At 39.8% G+C, this 25,058-nt stretch overlaps 1 protein-coding gene across 2 annotated transcripts; it reads left to right on the top strand.

The window, feature by feature from the left end:
• The first annotated feature begins 5 nt into the window (after nucleotides 1-5).
• On the top strand, nucleotides 6-24,873 carry ESD (esterase D). Of its 2 annotated transcripts, none has more exons than XM_070732750.1 (9): nucleotides 6-224; nucleotides 8,225-8,297; nucleotides 12,422-12,510; nucleotides 15,106-15,204; nucleotides 17,651-17,775; nucleotides 20,066-20,185; nucleotides 21,196-21,294; nucleotides 22,842-23,009; nucleotides 24,643-24,873. In XM_070732750.1, exons 2-9 carry the CDS (start codon nucleotides 8,230-8,232, stop codon nucleotides 24,721-24,723), a joined length of 849 nt encoding a protein of 282 aa, XP_070588851.1. In that variant the 5' UTR covers nucleotides 6-224; nucleotides 8,225-8,229; the 3' UTR covers nucleotides 24,724-24,873. The 2 variants fall into 2 exon arrangements, with proteins under 2 accessions (XP_070588851.1, XP_070588852.1); XM_070732751.1 differs by having other exon boundaries at nucleotides 221-292.
• Nucleotides 24,874-25,058: the final 185 nt, after the last annotated feature.

Here is a 25,058-nt window from a genome sequence, read left to right as displayed (position 1 = left end):
TTCTTGGGAAATTGAGTGATGTCCTTCCTTCCGAATCATGCGGAGAAGAGCTTTAGAGAACTACGACTCCCATGAAAGCAACGGGTTTGGATGGGCGAGCCTATCCAAAGGGAGGGAGAGACTCTAAACCAGGGCCCTATAATTCAGGCACCTTTCTTCATTCCATCCGGGGCCTTGGATTGACTAATTCGAGCACAAGCAACAATTGCAAATCCATTAAAAAGGTGAGCGATCCAGCAACGGTGCTGGTTTTCCGCTCTTTCCGTGATCATTATATATATATAAAAGATTGGTGAGCTCGGTTTGTTTTTCTTCATGCTGGAAAGTAAGATATGCAAGCTACACTTCATGTAGGGAAAAATGGGGAAAACAATAGGTGCACACTCCTGCTTTGGGTTTGCAATAAAATGACCAGGGATAAATTATGTATATTTTCTCCCACTGAGCTTTTAAAAAAAAAACAGTTTTAGGATAAGATGTGATACATAACGATCTGTAATTTTTCCACGTGATTCTTAAACATGGAGGTTACAGAGTTGCAAAAAAAGAGACTTTTTTTTGCTTTTAATAGAGGAAAAAGCAAGTGGAGAGTAAAGGAGTATCTATGCCCCTGGGCAACCTGCATCCTCCCAACCAATTTGTTTTACAAATGCACACCAAAAAAGAGGAAAAATATAGATTTAGGAGTCGGCTCTTAACCACTTTGCAGCATATGAACAGCCTGGCATATGAAAATTAAGCAAGTTGGTATTAAATAAATGACCCAGAGTTGGTGGGAGTTGGACAGAATATACATTTAATATGGTCCATATCTAGTCAGCTGGATGTTCAAACTGGATTTGGCATTTTTGTCCACCTTCAAGTCCTTCCCAAGGACCTTGATTAAGGCAGAGGTTTGATGTTAATAGGATAGTTGCAGAATGTAAGCTGTTCCAATAAAGCTGCCTTTTTCAGTTGATTGATGGTAAACTTGTCAATGCCAATGGCGTTCAAGTGGTGCTCAAGAGGTTTTGGGATTGCATTAAAGGCACCTATTATTATTGGTATGATCTTTGCTTTCTTTTGCCATAGGAGTTGTACTTCAATTTGCAAGTCTTTGTATTGTGCAAGTTTCTCCAATTCTTGTGTTGTCCTTGAGTATTGCAGTGTCCACTGTCCAGACTTTTTTGTGTTTCTTATCAACAACTGTTAAGTCTGGGTTGCTGTGTGGCACATGCTTGACTGTTTGTATTCTAAAATTCCAGAGTACTGTAACTTCTTCATTTTCTATTAATTAGACTCTTTTGTGGTTTTTACTAACATTATTGTAAGTCCATTCTTGTCAAAACATATCTTCCAGGACTCCAGTAATTGTTGTGTACATAGAACATAGAATAATAGACCTCAGAGATCTTCTAGTCCAGGGGTAGGCCAAGTTGGCTCTTCTATGACATGTGAACTTCAACTCCCAGAATTCCTGAGCTAGCATGATTGGCTCAGGAATTCTGGGAGTTGAAGTCCACAAAACATAGAAGATCCAATTTTGCCTACCCCTGTTCTAGTCCAACCCCTTGCTCAGACAGGGAACCCTATATCATTTCAGATGGATAGGATAGGATAGGATTCTTCATCCAGTCTGTTTTTGAAAGCCTTCAGAAGTTGTGGATCAGTGTTTCCTCTAATTTTTTTGGGTGGTGGTGGAAAAGTATAGTGTCTGAGCGGCAGTCCCTTCGGGACTGGGCGGCACAGAAATAATAAATAAATAAATAAACAAATAAACAAACAAATAAAAAACCCACCCTGTTTTGCCTCAGAGAATTTCAAAATAAAATACTGTACTGTGTGTCTATAACAGTGAGCTCATAATAGGGCAACTCTATCAACATCAAAATGCCACTTAAATAGTTGAGCTAGTTTCAAACTAGATTTTGATTTTCTTTCTCTCTTCCTTACTCCCATTCTTTTTCTTTCTCTTTTCCTTCCTCTCTTTTTTCTATCTGTTTCTCTCTCTTCCTCTCTTCCTCTCTCTCTCCTTCCCTCTCACTCTTTCCCTCTCGGCTTCTGGGCAGGTTTGGTAAACTCTGAGTTGATGATGATTTTTAAGTGAGCGATTGCTCACTGCTCAGCTTAGAGGGAACTATGTTGTGGATGCTCCATCATTGAAGCTATTCCATGGATTAATTGCTCTCACAATTTGGAAATTTATCTTTAATTCTCTCCTTAGTTAATTGCCATCCATTGTTTCTTCTCTTGCCTTTTGGTGCTTTGAAAAATAATTTGACCCCCTTGTCTTTGTAGGAGCCCCTCAAATATTGGATCAGAGCTATCATGTCTCACCTAGTTCTTCTTTTCTTTAGATTAGACATGCCTAATTCCTCTAACAGTTCTTGGTACCTTTCAATCTTCATCCCCCTAATCGTTTTTGTTGCACTTTTCTATAGTCTTTCCAGGGTCAACACATCTTCTTTGTATTGTGTTGACCAAAAGAGAATGCAGTAGCCATCCTCATGCAGAAAAGAATCTTATAAATCAGGGGGAAATGTGGGGAAAAAAGATGTTCTGGACTGGCAAGATTGTCACAGTTTTCTCTCTAATCCAGGGGTAGGGAACATTAGCTCTTCTATGACTTGTGGACTTCAACTCCCAGAATTCCTGAGCCAATCATTGCTAGCTAAGGAATTCTGTGAGTTGAGGTTCACAAGTCATAGAAGAGCCAACGTTCCCTACCCCTGGTCTAATCTGTGTGATTTGGCCTGAATGTTTATTTATTTATTTATTTATTTATTGGATTTGTATGCCGCCCCTCTCCAGAGACTAGGGGCGGCATACAGCAATAATAAAACAGCATATAATAATAATCCAGTACTAAAAACAGTTAAAAACCCATTATTATAAAAACCAAACATACAGACATACCATGCATAAAATTGTAAAGGCCTAGGGGGAAAGAGTATCTCAATTCCCCCATGCCTGGCGGCAGAGGTGGGTTTTAAGCAGCTTACGAAAGGCAAGGAGGGTGGGGGCAATTCTAATCTCTGGGGGGAGTTGGTTCCAGAGGGCCAGGGCCGCCCCAGAGAAGGCTCTTCCCCTGGGTCCCGCCAAGTGACATTGTTTAGTTGACGGGACCCGGAGAAGACCCACTCCGTGGGACCTAACTGGTCGCTGGGATTCGTGCAGCAGAAGGCGGTCCCTGAGATAATCTGGTATTTTGCTGTGTGTGTATAGTACAATATGCTTCCTTACTAAATGTCATTTTCATACCTTTCCCATTTTAACTTGCAAACCTGTAAGAGCCAGAAAACTATAAGACTATTTACTTGTTTTAATGTCACAATGTAAATGACGCTTGCTGTTTCTCCTGATAACTTATTACCATTGCCTTACATTTTAGATGTGAGATTTATTTAACATACCATTGTATGAAATGTATATGTGTGTTGATTGTTTGATATGATAGTATTGCTATTATAGCCCACCTTATATCACGCTAAATGTAGTAACTTGTGATCTTTGATTCTTCAGTTGAAGACCAGTTTCATGCAATATCTTACTGTTATCATGATTGGCTGATTGTAGTCCTATGTTTCTGCATTGGCTTATGGACAAGGTTGTTTTGCAGACTAACTAAAGAAAGAAAAATATTATTTAGACTTCATGTTCAATTGCATTCTCTATTTTTTTTTTTTGTGTATGCAGAAAACTTGAATTTATCTTTTAGCTGTGGGTCTTGCTGTAATTTGGAATTGGAGAAATGAGACACACCAACCCTTTGACAGAATATGGATGTCTGACTAATGGATGTACTGTTGTCCCTGCTTTTGCCAACACTTTGCCCAATCTTGTACTTTAGGGTTAGGGTTACCCTAATCCTAGCACCATTGAACATCTAGATAATTGAGCTTTTCTCCCTAATGCATTCTAATAGCCCTATATTCTCAAATATATTACTGAAATTTGCAGTTCCAGTATATCTGAAGCTAGGGGGAAGCAGGCTGCAGGTTGATCTTTGGATATAAACCAGCTAGATCAGTGATGGTGAACCTTTTTTCCCTCAGGTACTAAGAGAGTGTGAACGAATGCTATCATGCATGCGCAAGTACCCACACTCATAATTCAATGCCTGGGGAGGGCAAAAACAGGCTCCCCTCCCGGCCAACTGGAGGCTGGAAACGGCCTGTTTCCCAACTTCTGGTGGGCTCAGTAGGCTTGTGTTTCCTCTTCCCCAGGCTCCAAAGGCTTCCTTGGAGCCAGGAGAGGGTAAAAATGCCTTCCCCCATCCCCCTGAAGGGTCTCTGGAAGCCAAAAATACCCTCCCAGCGCCTCTGTGCGAGCCAAAGATCAGCTGGTCGGTACACACATGCATGTTGGAGCTGAGCTAGGGCAACAGCTCATGTTCCAGCTGATATGGCTCCGTGTGCCACTGGTTGCACCCGTGCCATAGGTTGGCCATCACTGAACTAGATGATATGTGAGATTTGTTTTTTGGGGGGGGAATAAACGTTTCCCCACTTTTTAGGTGTTCGATCAGAGAATTTTACTTCATTCACATAGTATTCATTTTTTAATTCTTTTATTCGATGTATTGCTTTGCTTGAATTTTTATTTATTTCTTTGTTGCTCTTTCCTTTAACCAACCATAAAATTTTGCCCATATTTTATAATAATCTGAATCTTCTTTTCCCTCTAATTTTTTAGATAACCTGTCCATCTCGGCACAGTCCAATATCTTTTTAATTACTATATTTTCTTCCGGTGCTTTGTCTATTTTCCATTGTTGGGCATATACTAACTATCCTGGCAGCTGTTAGTATGTGTATAACTAAATATCTTACCTCTTTTTCAATTTTTTTTAATTAAAAACACCCAATAAATACAATTCTGGTTTTTTTTTAAATTTCTTCTTTTACTATTTCTTTTAACCAGTCAGTTATTTTATTCCAGAAATTTTTTGCTTGTACAGATATATGAGGTTTTTTAAAAAATGCAGGCAATTAAGATTAAGAAAAGGAAAACATGATTTTGTTAAAATTGAATCAACCTTTTTTCATCAGAACATTTTTGTCTGGGATACATTCTTTATATATCTAGTTTTTCTTAATGACACAACCCATATTCTTGCATCTAAGTGTAACATACAGAAACTATAAATGTGTGTTTTTAATTGGTAATCTTGTTTTTGGATGTTGTTCATTCTGTCCATGTTGCATCAGGACATTTTAATAAATTTCTAAAGGGCAAATAGAGTTTCAAAATATTGTTTGTGGATGCTTCTGTTTCCTTGTTTGAGAGGTAATTCTGATGTTAAAAGCTTTGAATTTATGAAGAGCAAATAGGTGCTGCAAACTGCTCTGAGAAATTTCCCATTTTCAGTGGTATCTAAATAAGAACTGAGTGAATTATTTCCTTCCCAGTATGGATCCTGCTTACAGGAGAGAGGATTCAGGGACATTTCTGCTCACTTCATCTGCTTGGGAAAAACTTAAGTGCCTTGAATAGGCATGTTGCTAAGCCATCCTGTGATTTATTTTATTTCGGTTTTGGTTTAATGGATTGGGCAGGCTCCTAATATTGTGCTTTGCAGATTATGGCTTGTTGCTCAGCAAACCAATCAATAGTTTAGTTTGGTGTAGCTCTAATTGTGCTAAGTTAAATGGATGAAGATGGTACAAGAGTTACAAGATGTATGTGTTAAACGAGTCAGGTGTGACAGGTGAACAAAATCCATTCTTTCATTCTGTAAATGGTTATTCCAGAAGTAAAACTTTCATTTCTACATAAAGTAGAAATTGAGCATTATTAAACAATGCCGCTTGGCGGGACCCAGGGGAAGAGCCTTCTCTGTGGCGGCCCTGGCGCTCTGGAACCAACTCCCCCCAGAGATTAGAATTTCCCCCACCCTCCTTGTCTTTTGTAAGCTCCTTAAAACCCACCTCTGCCGCCAGGCATGGGGGAATTAAGATGCTCTTTCCCCCTGGGCCTTTACAATTTCATGTGTGGTATGTCTTTATATATGGTTTTTTTTTAATATTAATGGGTTTTTTCATCATTTTTAGTATTTATTGGATTATTATTGTACATTGTTTTATTACTGTTGTTAGCCACCCCGAGTCTCCGGAGAGGGGCGGCATACAAATCCAATAAATAAATAAATAAATAAATAAATAAACTTTTATACTATTCTCTTCCTATGACAGCAATTATTATGGTAAAAATCATTTATCAGATTCGGTTTGCATGGAGCACAAATACTGGTAGGGAAGCCAAAGTAGTGCTGGTTTATTTTCTGCAAAGTCTTGGGGAAAAATGAAAATAGTAATGAAAATGAAAAAAATGAAAATAGTAATAAATGTATGTAAGCACTGTAACTGCAAAAGAGCTGGGTTTTTGCCTTCCCTCTCAACAGCATTTTTCTGTTAGTTTCTTGGCAGGAAATTCTAAATGGAATTCAGTTGGGTTTCTATCCCTGGCACGGAGTCCTATCTCCCAAAGTAGATCACGGGCTAATTTGTGTTAGGCCTTAAGCAAGGCTGTGTTTCAAAACCTCTCCTTCTTATCAAAGGCTTGTAAAGCAATTGTAAATATTAATATAAGAGTGCTTCTCTACCCGTTCTGAAGGACCATTGGGTTCAGATTGAAGTAGTAACAGTTTCTGTGTCAAATGTTAAGCAAAGCACCAGCAAAAAATCAAAAGGAATCTGACAGCCCCTCTTGTAACCAACACACCTTATTAAATGGCGTATGTTTTGTAAGCTGTAACTCATTTCATCAGATAAGTAAAGTGGTTTGATTCCTGTAGACTTTAAAATTAGAATGGGGAGAGGCCAGAGAAGGCCATCTTGACAACTCATGAACAATCAACTGTATTGGTGGGGGGAAATATCTGCAGTTTTCAAATAATTCTGTTTTAAAAGATATTTGGCTGGGGATTTCTGTCCCCAACTTTTCTTCCAGAAACTCAAAGTAAACAGCAGTGTGGTGTAATGGTTAAGATTTCAAACTAAGATCAGAAGACCGGGATTCAAGTATACCCTCAGACACAGAATTTCACTTGGAAATGCTAGGCAGGTCACTAGGTAATGTTGGGCTTTCTCAGCCCAACTCACAGCAAGGAAAAAATTGAAAGAAATCTTAAGTGAAAGCTGGGTTATAAAATAATGTGGGTATAGCATTTCTTTGCTGAATTTCCCCTTAACAGTAGATCTAAACTAATCCAGTCAGTTTACATTGCTGAGTGTGGACTTGAACTCGAGTCTCCTTGATCCTAAATCCAATATCTTTAGTCTTACCATCCCTCTTAATTCTAAATTATTCCGCCCTTCCATTTATTGGCTTACTGATTTGTGAAAGCTTCTATTGAATAAGAAATACTGTATGTGATCAGAGAGTTTTAATTGTCCAACTGTGAAGAAAGAAAGGAAAAAATGAAGGTTGGGGGGAAATAATGATAACAAGTCTACGGAGAGGGGCGGCATACAAATCTAATAAATAATAATAATAATAATAATAATAATAATAATAATAATAATAATTATTATTATTATTATTATTATTATTATTATTATTATTATTATTATTATTATTATTATTATGTCAATACAACTCAGCAAACAAGATCACTATGCTGGATTTCGTATTTCATCACCAGTCGGGCACTTCCCAAGCACCTAGGACTGTGTGATGTAGCAGCAAATTATGTTTGCCGTTCCCAGTAAAGCGGCCTTTTGCAATTGACAGATCAACATTTTGTCAATTCCGATGGTTTTCAAATGTACCACTGGCACCACATTCACTGGCTTATGCCAGAGTCATTGCAGCTCGATTTTTAGATCTTCGTATTTCACTAATTTCTCTAGCTGCTTCTCCTCAATTCTGCTGTCCCTGGGATTGCGATGTCGATGATCCATACTTTCTTTTTCTCCACAATCAGGATGTCTGGTGTATTATGCTTCAGTATTCGGTCAGTCTGAAGTCGGAAGTCCCACAGTATTATTATTATTATTATTATTATTATTATTATTATTATTATTATTATTATTATTATTGTTGTTGTTGTTGTTGTTGTTCTTGTTGTTGTACCCGGTATGTTTTCAAGTTAGCACTTTCAAGCAATTTTGTTATTTCAAAATCTGTATGATTTTTTTAGCAATTTAAATATTGCTAACATAACACAGGTGTTATATATGGTGATGTGATTTTGCTGAAGAAAATTAACTAATGAAATCTCAATTTTTTTTGTCCTCAACAGAGAGCATGGCCATGAAGGAAGTTTCTAACAACAAATGCTTTGGAGGTTTTCAGAAAGTGTTTGAACATGAGAGGTTAATATGCTATTTATTTAAATTATTGTATACTGACTTCTTGTTAGCAAAGTAATCACAATGTACATAGACATACAGACAGATAAAAAGACTCAAATACTTTTGAATGTTTGTAAAAGTAGCAGTTTTAAAAGTAGCAGGGAAAACATTTGGATAGAAAGGCCTTGATATAATAAGAATACAGTGATCCCTCGATTAGCGCGGGGGTTACGTTCCAAGACCTCCCGCGCTAATCGATTTCCGCGTTATAGTGGTGCGGAAGTAAAAAACACCATCTGCGCATGCGCACCATTTTTTTCATGGCCGCACATGCGCAGATGGTGGAGTTTGCGTGTGGGCGGCGGGGAAGACCAAGGGAAGGTTCCTTCGGCCGCCCAACAGCTGATCTGCTCTGCAGCGCGGAAGCAGCGAGGAGCCGAAGATGGGGTTTCCCCGTTGCCCAGGCAAAGGGGAAACCCCATCTTCGGCTCCTCGCTGCTGCCGCGCTGCGGAGCGGATCAGGTGTTGGGCGGCTGAAGGAACCTTCCCTTGGTCTTCCCGCCGCCCAGGCAAAGAGGAAACCCCAAGATCGCTTGCCGCTTGCCGTATTGCAGCTTGGAGCCTTGCTTCGCCTCCTTCGCTGCAATACGGCAAGCGGCAAGCGATCTTGGCGTTTCCCCTTTGCCTGGGCGGCGCTGGGGCCATGCGGAGCCGCTCATCTAGGGGGGCGTGGACTGGCAAGGTGCCCTCCACTCTCTCTCTTTCTCTCCCTGTTACCGGTGTGGTATAAGAGAGAGAAAGAGAGAGAAAGGAGGGCGACTTGCCAGTCCACGCCCCCCTGGATGAGCGGCCCCGCATGGCCCCAGCGCCGGACTCCGCCGTTGCCTCCGCCCTTGTTCGGCTCTGCAGCTGAGAGGCCACGTCCACCCCCTCCTCGGTGTCCCCGGCACCCAGCGTCCCCACGCCGCCTCCACCTCCCGGTAATGTGCCCGACCATTGCCTCTCTCTTTCTCTCTCATATACCACGCCGGTAACAGGGAGAGAAAGAGAGAGAGAACTAGCGCGGACTTATTTTTTAATTAATATTTTTTGAAAAACCGCGTTGCAGCGTTTCGCGCTAATCGAGACCGTGCTAATCGAGGGATCACTGTATGCTTCTTTCAAAATGAAGAGAACAAGCAAATTTCCCTTGTAAACAGAATTCATCGAAAGGAGAGCACTAACATTATATTTATTTGATTTTCTCCATGACAACCTATCCATAATCTTCACTGTAACTGAGTTTATCCACCTTGCTACTGATTGTCTTCCCGTCTACTTTTCCCAGCATTAAAGCCATTTTTGGAGAGCTGGGACTTTACATAATAGGATATATAGCCTGGTCATTTATGCCTTGGGTGGGAATTCTCAGTTTGTTCAATGACTCATTCACAGTATTCTCAAGAATCTTTTCCAATAGAAAAGTTCAAAGTGTTCAATGCTCTTCTTGTCCTGCTTCTTAAAGGTTAGCATTGTATCAATCCAGATTAATTTAAGATGCATCTAAGTGGAACTTAGCGGTGAAATCTGTGGAACGTAAACTTTTATAACATTGAAGTTCAACTAAATTTGAGATTCTATCTACATTTACCTTGAAATTGTGTGTATCTGGGAGACTTCTGAAAAAACTTGCATTAAAAAAATGCTGGTGGTCTGAATAGTCTGCTTATGTGGGCAAATTTTCTTTTTACAAATAATAGCATTGATGGTTGTTCTAATGTGAATCAGTAGTGCTAAGTATTATTAAAACTAAAATGTTAACATTGCTTTTCTTGGGCTTCTAAATTTATTTATTTATTTTATTTTATTTTATTTTATTTTATTTATTAGATTTGTATGCCGCCCCTCTCCGTAGACTCGGGGCGGCTCACAACAGCAATAGAACAATTCATAACAAATCTAATAATTTAAAAACATTTTAAAAACCCCATTATTAATCAGACATACATACAAACATACCATACATAAATTGTATAGTCCCGGGGGAGATATCTCAAATTCCCCCATGCCTGACGGCAAAGGTGGGTTTTAAGGAGTTTACGGAAGGCAAGGAGGGTGAAGGCAGTTCTAATCTCCAGGGGGAGCTGGTATTATAACCCTTGCCAAAGTGTTTGGATTTTTTTTAGATGTATTAGGACTAGAACTTCTAGAATAGAGAGCAGCCCTTCCGTAGAAAGAGAAAGTTGGAGTAGAAAGTTGGAGTTACCGTCATGACATTTTTGGTGGGTGCTGATCAAAAGGAGCTAAGTGATTTAGCAAAGATTTCTGTGAATGCAAGGCAGCAGGGAAAGTAATGTTTATCCAATCACCATTTCTTCAGATACTCAGAGTTGTTCCAAATTGTCTCTTTGGAACAGATTTGGTACAGAAAGTACAACAGGGTTGGGGGCAGATCAGCAAAAATGCCTTTCCCACATAAAAAAACAAATTGGAAACATTAACTGCTTCGAGATTCTTTTGTTAATAGAAGATGCATTCCAAAAGCATTATGATTTTTTTCTTTTAACCAAATCTCTTCCTAGCTCTTTTCCTAATAGCTTAATTCTGTCCTTTAAACTCAAGATCAGAAATGGGCTTGTAGTCTTTCCAATAATGTGTTGGCAGTTCTGATATTAGAAGAATAGTTAAATATTATTGTGTTTTTTAATGATATTAATTTACCGTATTTTTCAGAGTATAAGACACACCTTAATTTTTTGGGAGAAAAATAGGGGGGGGGGGGGGGAAATCTTCCTACCAGATATTCATCTGGCTAGTCCTTAGTCTGGTCAGCTTCAGTACTTTATTTATCTCCTGGTTAAGGTTTATAAAAAAAAAACCCTTATTTGGAAAGAGTAACAATGACAGAGCTTGCAAGCGAGTAAGAGCTCGGAACATCGTTAGCACCTGGTTAGGGCTGGAAAGAAACATTTGGAGCAAAAATAGAGAAATGGGGAAAAAACTGCAAAGACTTAGTGTTTGGAAAACATTCTTTGCAGAGAGTAACAATGAAAGAGCTTGTAAGGTAAGAGCTGAGAACATTGTTAGTAGCTAGTTAGGGCTGGAAAAAAGCTGAAATAAAAAGTTACATTCAGTGTATAATATGCACCCAAAATTTTAGCCCCTTTTAGGGAGGAAAAAGGTGTGTCTTATACAGTACTCCGAAAAATACGGTATTTATATATCATTTTTAAATCCCATCTTTATTCTTTTTATAAACTTAAGGGGCTGAATATACCTACACTCCTTTCTCCCTTTATTTTGCCCAGAACAACAACTCTTGTCAGGTGGGTTGGGCTAAGAGAGAGGGATTGGCCCAAAGACAGGCTTTCATGCCTAAATCAGGATTAGAACTCACAATCTCCTGTTTTCTAGGCTGATACCTTAACCTCAGTGCACCAAACTGACTCTTTTAGCAGTTTTATTTTCATACCATATTATTTTGGCTTATTAGGCTTTATGGTACAAATTGCAATATTCATTGGTTAGTTTGAATAGATACCACATTATTTCTGCGTAGGAGTTCCTGTTCCGTTTCCTTGAGTTTTTGTGCCGAAGTACATCCTATTTCTTTTACAAGTGTCAATAATTTAGTATTTTTCCTTAGTTATTTTCTGTCATGTTAGCTGTATAGTTTCTCCTGCCAAGAAGAACACACTAAATGATCAAAGCAACTCATTCAGCAATAAATTTTTACAATTTCTAATTTAAATACATGATTAGATTAGATTAGATTAGATGGCTAGATTAGATGAGATTATATTATTTAGTGCAGCTGTGTCAAACCCACAGCCCCTGGGCTGCATGTAGTTCTGGACAGCTAGTAATGCTGCCCCACAAGATATAATAAAAATATTAAAAATAAAGGAAGTTTGTTATTTAGCTGCATTAACTATATCAGATATTTTATAAGCAGCCCAAGACAATTCCTCTTCATTCAGTGAAGGCCAGGCAAGCCAAAAGGTTGGACAGCCATGATTTAGTGCTTTATTATATATTAATCAGCCCCCAAAGCCAGAGTTTTCTGAGCAACTTGCCACACAGTTGAAGCAGTAATAAAACAGTCGAGTCAAAACATTAGACTTTTTAAAAATGTTCTGTCTTAACTGCAATATTGTTGTTAACAGTGTGGAGCTGAAATGTAAAATGAAGTTTGGGATTTATTTACCGCCAAAGGCGGCAACTGAGAAATGTCCTGTGTTGTACTGGCTGTCAGGTGAGTGTTTTGAAATTATTTGTGAAAAGTGTGGTTATGGTGGTTAAAATTCAGTTCTTTAGTTACTGCAACTAAGTCAAGTCTTTAAAACAATAGCATGAGTCCTTTGGAATTGGGTGGCATAGAAGCTGAATGAATGAATGAATGAATGAATGAATGAATGAACGAACGAGAGGGTGGGTGGTGGATGGATGGATAGATAGATAGATTGATAAGTTAGATTAGGTAGATAGGTAGATAGGTAGATAGGTAGATAGGTAGATAGATAGATAGATAGATAGATAGATAGATAGATAGATAGATAGATAGATAAGGTAGATAGATAGATAGATAAATAGATAGATAGATGGATGGATAGATGGATAGATGGATAGATGGATAGATAGGTAGATAAGTTAGATTAGATAGATAGATAGATAGATAGATAGATAGATAGATAGATAGAGTAGATTAGGTAGGTAGATAGACAGACAGACAGACAGACAGACAGACAGACAGACAGACAGATAGATAGATAGATAGATGTGTCCTTAGGTTACAAATCTTTGGGTGTTTTTTGTATGTAAATCAGTATTGAAGAAGACAAGGTTTTCTGTATTGTCATATGAGCCTTGTTGAGTATTAGGTAGAATTGGATATCTTTCTAATCCTCTAGCTTGTTGAAGTAGCAATAGACTTCTATACCACAGTGCTTGACAGCCCTCTGTAAATGGTTGACAGAGTCAGCACATTGCCCCAACAATCTGGGGTTTACTAACCTTGGAAGGATGGAGGGCTGAGTCAACTTTGAACTGGTGGGAATCAAACTGCCAGTGATCAACAGAATTAGCCTGCAATACTACATGTTAATCACTGTGCCACCACGGCTCAATAGATGTTTATATCTAGGCGAGATAGAGACAGAGCGATAGAGACAGAAAGGCAGAGTAAAAATAGCAATAGAGTAGTCAATGTCTGAAACACTTTACTTGATCCTGTTGTTAGGTTCTCTAGCCCCCATACTTTTTACCTTAAACTGTCTACCGTGGACCTAACACGTTTCTTAAGAGGTCCCTAAGGGTGCGTGCATAAGCGCACCAGCATGCCTACCTTCCCTGTTCTCCTGTACTCATTTGTATGTACTCATTTTATGTGTTCATGGCTATGTTTTGCTTCTTTATATCCATTTATTTGTGCCATTTTTTTCATGTGTCCTGTGTCCTTGCACTTATTGACAAAATAAATAAATAAATAAAAAATTAAATAAACAGAGACAGAGGGGTTTTAGAAAGGTAGAAATAGAAAGAAAGGTAGATAGAGATTGCGTAGGAGTTAGGGAGAGAGAGGCAGAAAGGTAGAAATAGGTAGAGAGAAAGATAAGTAGAAACAGAGAGATAGAGGTTGCGTGGGGCTAGGGGGAGGGTGAGAGAGATGAAAGGCTGCTCAGGAGATGCCTTTCCAGCTTTATCTTCCTGCTGATAGGTCACATGCTGAAAAGTTCAGGGACTTTCCTAGCAAAATGGAGCCATACATCCTATCTGTTTGTAGTATTAAAGAATTAAAGAAAGATACTGATTTCACTACTGACCTTCTCTTGCTTCTGCATTGAATGCTACTACCCAATGTAAATTACTGTATACAATTGAGTATTTATTGGACTGTTGTAGTTCTGATTTGGGGGCTTGAGTGGATGGGGAAAGGGTAGTAGTTTTTTATATTCCTTATTTTAGTTTGCATGAGAATCATTGCTCCAGTTCTGGGAGTTTTATGAATTTATCTCTTGTTTGCTTATGATGACTGTAAACTGCCCAGAGCTTGGTGATTGGAGAAGTATATACAATGCTTTTCAGTTTTGGGATCTTTAAGATGTGTGGAATCTATCTATCTATCTATCTATCTATCTATCTATCTATCTATCTATCTATATCTATATATCCATCCATCCATCCCTATCTATCTATCTATTTGCCGCCCCTCTCCGAGGACTCGGGGTGGCTCACAACATATCAAAACAATGTATAGTATACATATCTAAAAATCCAATTAATATAACTAAAATGTCTTTAAATTAAGTTTAACTCTCAGAATTCTTAAAGTTCCCATAGTTGAGGAACAATGAGTATAAAAATACCTATGTTGATCTGATCAACTTGGAATCTAGAAACCAAATAAGTGATTCATGTCTCCCAGGGGTGGGTTCCTTTTACTTTTACCTATGGGTGCACATCGCGATGTTTCACATGTACCGCTTGCTAAGATAGCACGCGTCCCCTTGCGCAATTTAACTTCCACGCATGCTCAGAGGGACGATTTTATTTCCGCGCATGCTCAGAGAGCCAAACAAATCTCTGAAAATTACCAAAAAAATATGGCAACATGCATGGACCTACATAGACAGCACTGGAGCCATTGTGCCAAAATTGCTCATTGGCGGGCCACTACCGGAGCGCTCGGACCACAGCAGTAGGAACCCACTCCTGACTTTTTATCCCCTAGGAAATGAAATGTAACTAGGAATGTGTTGCTTCTATTATTTAGGCGCAGAGAATACATTTCTGGTCTGGATTAATGATAAAGAATGCCTATTAATATTAAGGTGTTCTTCTCTCTTCTCAGGACTAACATGTACAGAACAAAACTTCATAACCAAAGCTGGTTTCCATCAAGCTGCAGCTGAACACGGCCTTATTGTAGTTGCTCCAGACACCAGCCCACGTAAGTGGTTTATTAAAGAGCATCAGCTTAAGTGGTTTACTCATGGCTTTGATACAGATGTTCTGACTCTAGTAAACTTAAGCCAGGCTGTACAGGTAGTCCTAAACTTACAACCAGTTACTTACCAACCACTCAGAGTTACAATTTGCTTCTGAAGTTCCAATGGCTGTTGTTCTCTCTCTTATTTTATCTGTTGTATCTCATGTTTAGGGTATCTGCCGCTACTTTTGAAAATAACTGGTTTCAATTTTCTCAACAGGAAGAGTAGAAATTATTATGTTTGTGTCCTGCCTTCCCTGTGTTTTGCTCCTGAAATGGAAGTAGCTGTCGTTGAGTAGCTTCTCTAGCAAAAAGGGGCCTGAACAGCAGATCACTTTGGGGGATGGGCTTCCTGTGTATAAATGTAGCCAGTTTATCAGTGGCTGGGTGGTCCTGCTCCACTGGCAACCATTAAATTTAGCATGGGGGTGATGGTTCTTTCATAAATATGAATGGTAGATAGATTTTGAAAACTGGTCCTATAGGCATAATACAGTGGTACCTCAGTTCTCGACCACAATTTGTTCTGGAAGTGCGGTCGAGAACCGATTTGGTCGAGAACCGAATTAATTTATCCCATAGGAAATAATGGAAATGGATTTAATTGGTTCCCAGCCCATTGACTTGTTGGGAACCAATTAAATCTATTTCCTCTATTTCCTATGGGATAAAGATCTGAGGGTATGGGGTGAGAGGGAATGGGAGTCGGGATACGACACGCCCCTCCTGGCCGCCCTCTTAACAGACTCCCAGTCTCTACCGTCTAACTGCTCCAAGCTGCAAGAAGGGTAGGGCTGGCTGCAATACCGGCAGCTTCGGGGCTGCAATACCGGCAGCTTCAGGGGGCTCCTTTCCTCAGCGGTTCAGTTTGTTACCTCCAGGCAGCTGCACCAACTTTTTCCTTCCCAGTGGCGGCAGCTCCGGCGGCTTCCCTTCATCACGTGATGTTCCCGACGCTGCTGCTGCTCCTTGAAGGGAAGCCGCCACCATCGCCACCGCCGGGAAAGAAAAAGTTGGTGCAGCTGCCTGGAGGTAACAAACTGAACCGCTGAGGAAAGCAGCCCCCCGAAGCTGCCAGTATTGCAGCCAGCCCTACCCTTCCTGCAGCTTGGAGCAGTTAGACTGTAGAGACTGGGAGGCTGTTAAGAGGGCGGCCAGGAGGGGCGTGTCAGATCCCTACTCCCATTCCGTCTCACCCCGTCCCCTCTGATCTTGTGGCAGCTGCTTTGCAAAGCTGCCCTGGACACACATTTCGGATAGTAAACAAAATTTTCTGTTCAGTATCTGAATTTTTGTTCGGATACCGAAGCAAATTTTTGCAGAAAATTTTGTTCGGTATCTGAAATGTATGAAAACCAAGGCATTCGAGAACCGAGGTACCACTGTACCTCGTAGGACTAGGTAGGAAACTATAATGGCTACGTTCCTACCTTGATATACTGAATATTTCCCCAGTGGGCTCTTTCTGATTACCAGAAATCCAGTCGCAATAAGTTTTTCCAAGAAGTGGTCTTCTTTCTGGGGGGAAAAAAAGTGCACCCGCATTGAATATCTGTCTTTTCACAGATATTCTGGCAAGACACAAAGCCAGTTATTGAGTGTTTACTTGAAGTTTCAGAACTGATTTTCCGCAGCTCAGCAAAGTTTCTGCAAAGGTTTTAGAATTACAGGTAGATTTTTCTGCTTAGCAATTAGTTTCAGAAGATATTATTGATTTTGAGAGAGAGATTTCCCCCCTAGCCTTGTGGATTAGCCCTCCTCCTCATGAAGACAATGCGGCCGTGAGAGCCATCTGCCGCTATCGTGGGGCTTCCTAGATTCGCCCACGTTTCTGCAACACTCCGCGGTTTCCGGTCACAAGTGTTGGTAATGACCTTTAAAGTCCTACATGGCATTGGGCCAGAATACATCCGGAACTGCCTTCTACCGCACGAATCCCAGCGGCCGATAAGGTCCCACAGAGTTGGCCTTCTCCGGGTCCCGTCGACCAAACAATGTCGTTTGGCGGGCCCCAGGGGAAGAGCCTTCTCTGTGGCGGCCCCAGCCCTCTGGAATCAACTCCCCCCCAGAGATTAGAATGGCCCCCACCCTCCTTGTCTTTCGCAAATTACTCAAGACCCACCTTTGTCGCCAGGCATGGGGGAGTTAAGATATTCCTTCCCCTAGGCCATTACAAGTTATGTATGATATGTTTGTGTGTATCTTTGGTTTTTATAATAAGGGTTTTTAGTTGTTTTATTAAATTGGATTGTTACATGTTGTTTTTTATCATTATTGTTAGCCGCCCCGAGTCTGTGGAGAGGGGCGGCATACAAATCCAATAAATAATAATAATAATAAGACAAAGTATTGGCTTCCGTTCCTGAACTTCGCTGATTATTGATGAAAACGTTTCTTTCCGTGGCAGGTGGATGTAACATTCAAGGAGAAGACGAGAGCTGGGATTTTGGCACTGGAGCAGGTTTTTATGTAGATGCCACAGAGGAATTATGGAAAACAAATTATCGCATGTACTCTTACATAAAAGATGAGGTAATTTGAATTACATTAATCTCAATCAGTGTTTGTTAAAAGTGGGTGATATTGTCCTCTGGAGGAGAAATGAATTATTTTGAGTGGCATTGGGTGACAGCTGGGGGGGGACATTAATTGACATGAGGACAACAGGAGCAGGAGGATTAGGATAATGAAAGCAGAAGACTACGCATCACTTATCCATCAAATGCTTACTGAGTGCGTAAAACTGTAAACATGTACTTTCATTATTATAAATATATCAAACTTTAGTTGCTTAAAATAGCATCACACTTTGGATTTTATTTATTCGATTTTTATGCCACCCTTCTACTTAGATTCAGGGCTGCTCACAACATGTTAGCAATAACACTTTTAAACAGAGCCAGCCTATTGCCCCCACAATCCGGGTCCTCATTTTACCCACCTCGGAAGGATGGAAGGCTGAGTCAACCTTGAGCCGGTGATGAGATTTGAACCGCTGACCTACAGATCTACGGTCAGCTTCAGTGGCCTGCAGTACAGCACTCTCCCTGCTGCGCCACCCCAGCTGGATTGTTTTGAATGCATTGGAAGCATACGATCTTGCTGGGTATTAGTACAACAATATGATTCACATGAGCTGCCAACTTGGTCACACATTAAATATTAAATTATTACTACAATACTTGTAACTTTATGACTTAACTGCATGTAATTGCAATTGTTAGCAAAGAAACAAATGCAATAAATGCTTTTTTTTAATAGTTGCAAGTCACACACACACAGGGTAGTGGGTCTTATGAAGAACTTGGAACAAGTAAAAGGACAGTGACAATCACACACACACACCAAAGTTGGAGAAATTATTATATAAATGAAGAAAGGGGGAGGGAGGGAGATCTACAGTTACCATAATATAATTACAAACTGTAATATAGTACTGTATTAGATAAATATGTGCTCCTTCAATTTTCTCTCATCTATCTCAGTCTGATCTCAGACCAGTATGACTTTCTAGTTTACTTCAATTCAATTCAATTTATTAGATTTATATGCCGCCCCTCTCCGAAGACTCGGGGCGGCTCACAACAGTAATAAAAACAGTATAACAATGGAACAAATCTAATAATAAAATATATAAAAACCTCAACAATTAAAAACCATACAGCACATACACATCAAACATGAAATATAATAAGCCTGGGGGAGATGTCTCAGTTCCCCCATGCCTAGCGATATAGGTGGGTCTTAAGTAACTTGCGAAAGACAAGGAGGGTGGGGGCCGTTCTAATCTCTGGGGGGAGTTGATTCCAGAGGGCCGGGGCCACCACAGAGAAGGCTCTTCCCCTGGGGCCCGCCAAACGACATTGGTCGACGGGACCTGGAGAAGGCCAACTCTGTGGGACCTTATCGACTGCTGGGATTCGTGCGGTAGAAGGCAGTTCCGGAGGTATTCTGGTCCAGTGCCATGTAGGGCTTTAAAGGTCATTACCAACACTTTGAATTGTGACCAGAAACTGATCGGCAGCCAGTGCAGGCCACGGAGTGTTAAAGAAACGTGGGCGAATCTAGGAAGCCCCACGATAGCTCTCGCGGCCGCATTCTGCACGATCTGAAGTTTCCGAACACTTTTCAAAGGTAGCCCCATGTAGAGAGCGTTACAGTAATCGAACCTCGAGGTGATGAGGGCATGAGTGACTGTGAGCAATGACCCCCTGTCCAAGTAGGGCCGCAACTGGTGCACCAGGCGAACATGAGCAAACGCCCTCCTGAAAGAAATACAGCATATGTTTCCTTGAGGATGAAAGGAGTTGCCATGCTTCTTGAATGCTCCCTTAATGTATTAAGGGCTTTAAAACTATATCCATGATCAATTTACTAATGAGGTATTCAGGGGTGAAATGCTCCCAGGTCGCTTGTGCCTGTCGGTCATCGGAAAACTGATCGCAGTGGCAGCACAAGGCTCTGCCCAACCTCCAGATGCTGCCATTTTTTTTCTCTCTCCACGTTCTGTGCATGTGCAGAAGGTAAAAGAACCTAAATGGCAGTGTGCAGGCGGGTGGGCGGAGCCTCATGCTACCTTCGCAACCAGGTCTCTGACGACCGACAGGCACGCCCGAACTACCATAGGAACATTAACTCCTGGATGTATCCATCTGTAACTTTTCTAAGAAAGCCTTTTATGCTGTAAACATGCCACTTTTAGACATAATGATTGACAAAGAAAGAACCATTTATTTCTATGCAGAGGAGAGTAAATATGAATTTTCATCTCATGCAGGAGAAAATCTTAAGTATGCTGACTTCCTTCTTCTTTGTCTTTTAGTTACCCAAACTGATCAATGCCAATTTCCCAGTTGATTCTGGAAGGATGTCAATTTCAGGCCATTCCATGGGAGGCCATGGGGCTCTCATCCTGGCCCTAAAGAACCCTGGAAAATATAAAGTAAGGTTCAGACTATTTAATGTGTCTAATTAAATCAAGGAATAGTTGATAAGTCTGGTTGGTCTGGCACCTGGTGGGGGAAGAATTGTTTTGTTTTTACTTTGATTTTTTACTGGTTGTTTAACCTGGCTAGGAGCACTGTGTGCGAATAAGCAGCCATGTAAGTTAAATCAGTGTTTCCCAACCTTGGCAAGTTGAAGATATTTGGACTTCAACTCCCAGAATTCCCCAGCCAGCGAATGCTGGCTGGGGAATTCTGGGAGTCGAAGTCCAAATATCTTCAAGTTGCCGAGGTTGGGAAACACTGAGTTAAATAAATAAATACATACCATATTTTTTGGAGTATAAGACACACCTTTTTCCTCCCTAAAAGAGGCTGAAAATTTGGGTGCATCTTATACTTCAAATGTAGCTTTTCAAAGCTTTCCCCCCCAGCCCTAACTAAGTGCTAACAATCTTCCCGGCTTCCTATTCCCTCCAAAGGAGGATTTTCCCAGCCCTAATTCTTTACAAGCTTTTTTTCATTCCTACACCCTTTGAAAAAGCAGGTTATTTCAGACCTAAGGCAGTGCTAACAATCTTCCTGGCTTGCAGCATTTTTTAAAAAATTCCTACTCCCTCCGAAGAAGTTTTTCCTGCCCTAATCTTTGCAGGCTTGTTTTCATTCCTACCCCCTCTGAAAAAGGCTTTTTCAGCCCTAACCAGGAGATAAAATAATGTGCTGAAGCTGAACAGACTAAGGGGTCTAGCCAGATGAATACCTGGTAGGTAGATTTCCCCCCCCCTCTATTTTCCTCCCCCAAAAACTAATACTTATCCTCTGAAAAATATGGTACATACATACAATAATGACGAGAGGATGAAATAATGTTTGTTTATCAAAGTGGGAAAATAAACAGCTATGTTCTGGGACTCTATAAATGACAACTTCATGAATGTTTATTTGAAGAAAAATAATTTTACTTTGTAGTGCTAGAAATCTGAATCATTAATCACCAATATTTAAATAGTCTGTTTCAGCATTTGCTCCAATCTGCAACCCAATACAGTGTCCGTGGGGGAAAAAGGCTTTCGGTGGATATCTGGGATCGAACACAGCGAATTGGGAAGTATGTACTGAAAATGTCATCACATATAGAATAAATTGTATTTGTTTCAAAAATATCAATAAACTGTTTTCACCATTTCAAAACTAACCCTACAGAGTCCGGTTGTGACAAAGGGATGCAAATAAGCTTTCAGCATTCAAGAACATAGTTTTGTTAATAGATACAGCATTTTTAGTTCAGATCATTTCAAATCTGAAACTTCCATTCTGAGTTGCAATCAGTTCCCCATTCAGAATTGACTGCTTTGATCATTTTGGGGGGGGGGGGGGGGTTTGCATCCAAAGCAACTCTGTCCCATTTTAGAAATGCTCTTCTTTTTCAGGTACACGTATCTCCAAGTTTGATATGCTTGGAAATCGTTTGTTTGGAAGACAAAAGAGGTGTTTTCAATTTGAAGATATTTGTACACCTGTAGATTTTATTGTTCGTTATTCATTATTATTCATCTGTTTTTGACTGAGTTGTTAATGTTGTAATTAGAGCTATCATTTTATAGCTAGCTATTTACAATCTGGGGGTTGACTTTAAAGCAATTACTGCCAGAAAAACATAATCCTTATTTGTTGACGCCAGGGAGATGTGAAGTTGGAATACTAAATCCTCTTGTTTAACAATGCTGACAGATGAATGCCAGATTGAAAGTATTTTATTCTTCCTGCAGATAGTGGCTGCAAAGGAAAAGGAACTTGTTCCATTTTTATTATTATTATTATTTATTAGATTTGTATGCCGTCGCTCTCCACAGACTCGGGGCGGCTCACAGCAGTAATAAAACAATATATAGTAACAAATCTAATATTAAAAGTCTAAAATAACAAATCTAATATTAAAAGTCTAAAAACCCATTATTTAAAAAGCATACACACAAATATACCATACATAAAACTACATAGGCAAGGGGAGATATCTCAGTTCCCCCATGCCTGACGGCAGAGGTGGGTTTTAAGGAGTTTACAAAAGGCAAGGAGGGTGGGGGCAATCCTAATCTCCGTGGGGAGCTGGTTCCAGAGGGTCGGGGCCGCCACAGAGAAGGCTCTTCCCCTGGGTCCCGCCAGCCGACATTGTTTAGTCGAAGGGACCCGGAGAAGGCCAACTCTGTGGGACTTAACTGGACACTGGGATTCGTGTGGCAGAAGGCGGTCTCAAAGATATTCTGGTCCGGTGCCATGAAGGGCTTTATAGTTCATAACCAACACTTTGAATTGTGACCGGAAACTGATCAGCAACCAATGCAGACTGTGGAGTGTTGGTGTAACATTGGCATACCTGGGAAAGCCCATGATTGCTCTCGCAGCTGCATTCTACACGATCTGAAGTTTCCGAACACTCTTCAAAGGTAGCCCCATGTAGAGGGCATTATAGGGGCTTCTAAAACAGAAGAGAATTCAAATTATATGTATTTCATTGTAGCTATTGGTTGCCAAATGGTTATAAGTCTGTTGCATGAAATTGCCTTTTGTCGACGTTCTCCCTGTCTTTCTCGCCTTTTAATCTGACCAGGTTGATGCTATTGTTAGAAGCAACTACTTTTTTTGTTCTTCTTATAGGCCTATGATGCCACACACATTGCAAAATCTTATCACGGCTCTCCTCTGGATATTCTAATAGACCAAGGCAAAGATGATCAGTTCCTTACAGCAGGACAGTTGCTACCTGATAATTTCATTGCTGCTTGTACAGAACGGAAAATCCCAGTAGTTTTTAGGTTGCAGCAGGTAATGCTCAAAAACTGGGTTTGGGTTTGTTTGCATCTCATGCTTAAATCTTATTTGGAAAGGCACAGATAAATAAAAAGTGATTCTTTAATTAAATGAATGCTTAAATGACTACATCAGTTCCTAGGAGCTTAAAATCTTAGAAAAATGAAAATGTTTTCTAACATGAATATTTTCTAACAAGAAAATGTTAGAATTGTACGTCATATAGATTTTTTCATTTTACTAAATGTTGAGCTAAAACATCTAGAAATGTTAGTGGTTAATCAGATTTTTTTTCCTCTGGGCTTTGCTCCTATCCTGGCAAATTCTAGCCTGTTAAAATTTTTCAGCTGTATTTTTTTTTCTGCAGCCATTCATTACCAGTACAATGAATTGCTTTTCCATAAGAAGGAACTCTTTGTTCTGTTTTGTACCTTCCAAACCTATTAGAAATCATTAAAAAAATCTATATGACGTACAATTCTAACATTTTCTTGTTAGAAAATGTTCATGTTAGAAAACATTTTCATTTTTCTAAGATTTTAAGCTCCTTGGATTATGATTTCTTGTTTTTCCCGCAATATAAGTTCAAATAAAACCTTTTAAAAGGGAGGAGCAAAGTAGGAGAGAGAGAGAATTACATGTCAGGCACTTGGCCAATTCTTAGAAAGTCTTTCAGAGATCCAGTTATGGTGCAATGTTGCAAGAACACCCATTGCCTGATTAGGGTTAGGATTGACACTGCTTTCAGTAATGGCTTTAAGATTTAAGATGCAATTGTCTGGGTTTGTGATATTAATGAATGAGATATTTCTGTGAGGTTAAATACTGTGCACAGAGGAGAAAACTAGGGGGGTGGAAGATTATTCAAATTCAGCAGTTGTTTACAATTTGAAATGGGTCCTCTAACTCAGTGTTTCCCAACCTTGGCAACTTGAAGATATCTGGACTTCAACTCCCAGAATTCCCCAGTCAGCAAATGCTGGCTGGGGAATTCTGGGAGTTGAAGTCCAGATATCTTCAAGTTGCCAAGGTTGGGAAACACTGCTCTAACTTTTTCCAAGAAGTTTTGACTGTTCTGTTCTGGAACCATTCCAAACTTGGAATGGCTATTTCAGTTTACAAGTATTTGGAACATTTCAAGAATGACTGGAACAGGATCAGCACACATACGGTAATGCTGAAGGGGTGTTTCAGGTTTGAAACATTGTGCAACCGATTGGACAGTTATTATGTTTCAAAAGAAATATTAAACATTTATACTACAATCCTATGCTTTCTGTTGAAGCTTCTTTACAACTGTGTATCTATTGTATGAGATTAAAGCCTTAAATTCTTGTTCATTTGAGAAACTCATAAGGAGATGGTTTACAATCTTTCCATGTGCTTATGATTCAGCTTCCTTTAGTGGTGGAGAATATCTTCTGTTAAAACAGAGATCTTCAAACTTGGCAACTTTAAGACTTGTGGACTTCAACTCCCAGAATTCTAGTTGGTTGGAGAATTCTGGGACTTGGTCCATAAGTCTTAAAGTTGCCAAGTTTGAGAACCCTTATGCTAGAGTGATAGTTTTAAAATAGTCTTACATGCATATGCTTTTGAAATTGTTTTCTTCCTTTTTTTAAGCCATCTGGTCTTTTTCTATCTTTAGGGCTACGATCACAGTTACTTCTTCATTGCAACGTTCATTAATGACCATATCAGGCATCATGCCAAATACCTCAATGCTTGACTGCGTCTCGCCATGGGAACGTCTGACAGTGAAAAATCTTGAAATGATCGGTGGAAACAAACAGCAAAGGGCTCTGCTTGTGATTAGTATTTCTACAAACTGCAATGAAGACCTGATTTAATCATTCAAAATAAATATTTTTAACATGCCTGTCTAGTTTCAAATGAATTAGATCATCCTCTTTCAGATGACACAAAGCAAATAATGGCTGCAACTGTAATATGGATATATACATGGTTGTATCTTACTATAGTGTGTGTATGTGTATACACACACACACACACACACATACACACATGTATTTGAATGAAAATGACAAAGAGAAAACACTTCAA

This window comes from Erythrolamprus reginae, chromosome 1 (genome assembly GCF_031021105.1).
Source record: "Erythrolamprus reginae isolate rEryReg1 chromosome 1, rEryReg1.hap1, whole genome shotgun sequence".
In the NCBI taxonomy this organism is placed as follows: domain Eukaryota; kingdom Metazoa; phylum Chordata; class Lepidosauria; order Squamata; family Dipsadidae; genus Erythrolamprus; species Erythrolamprus reginae.
This window is presented reverse-complemented; position numbering and strand designations above follow the sequence as displayed.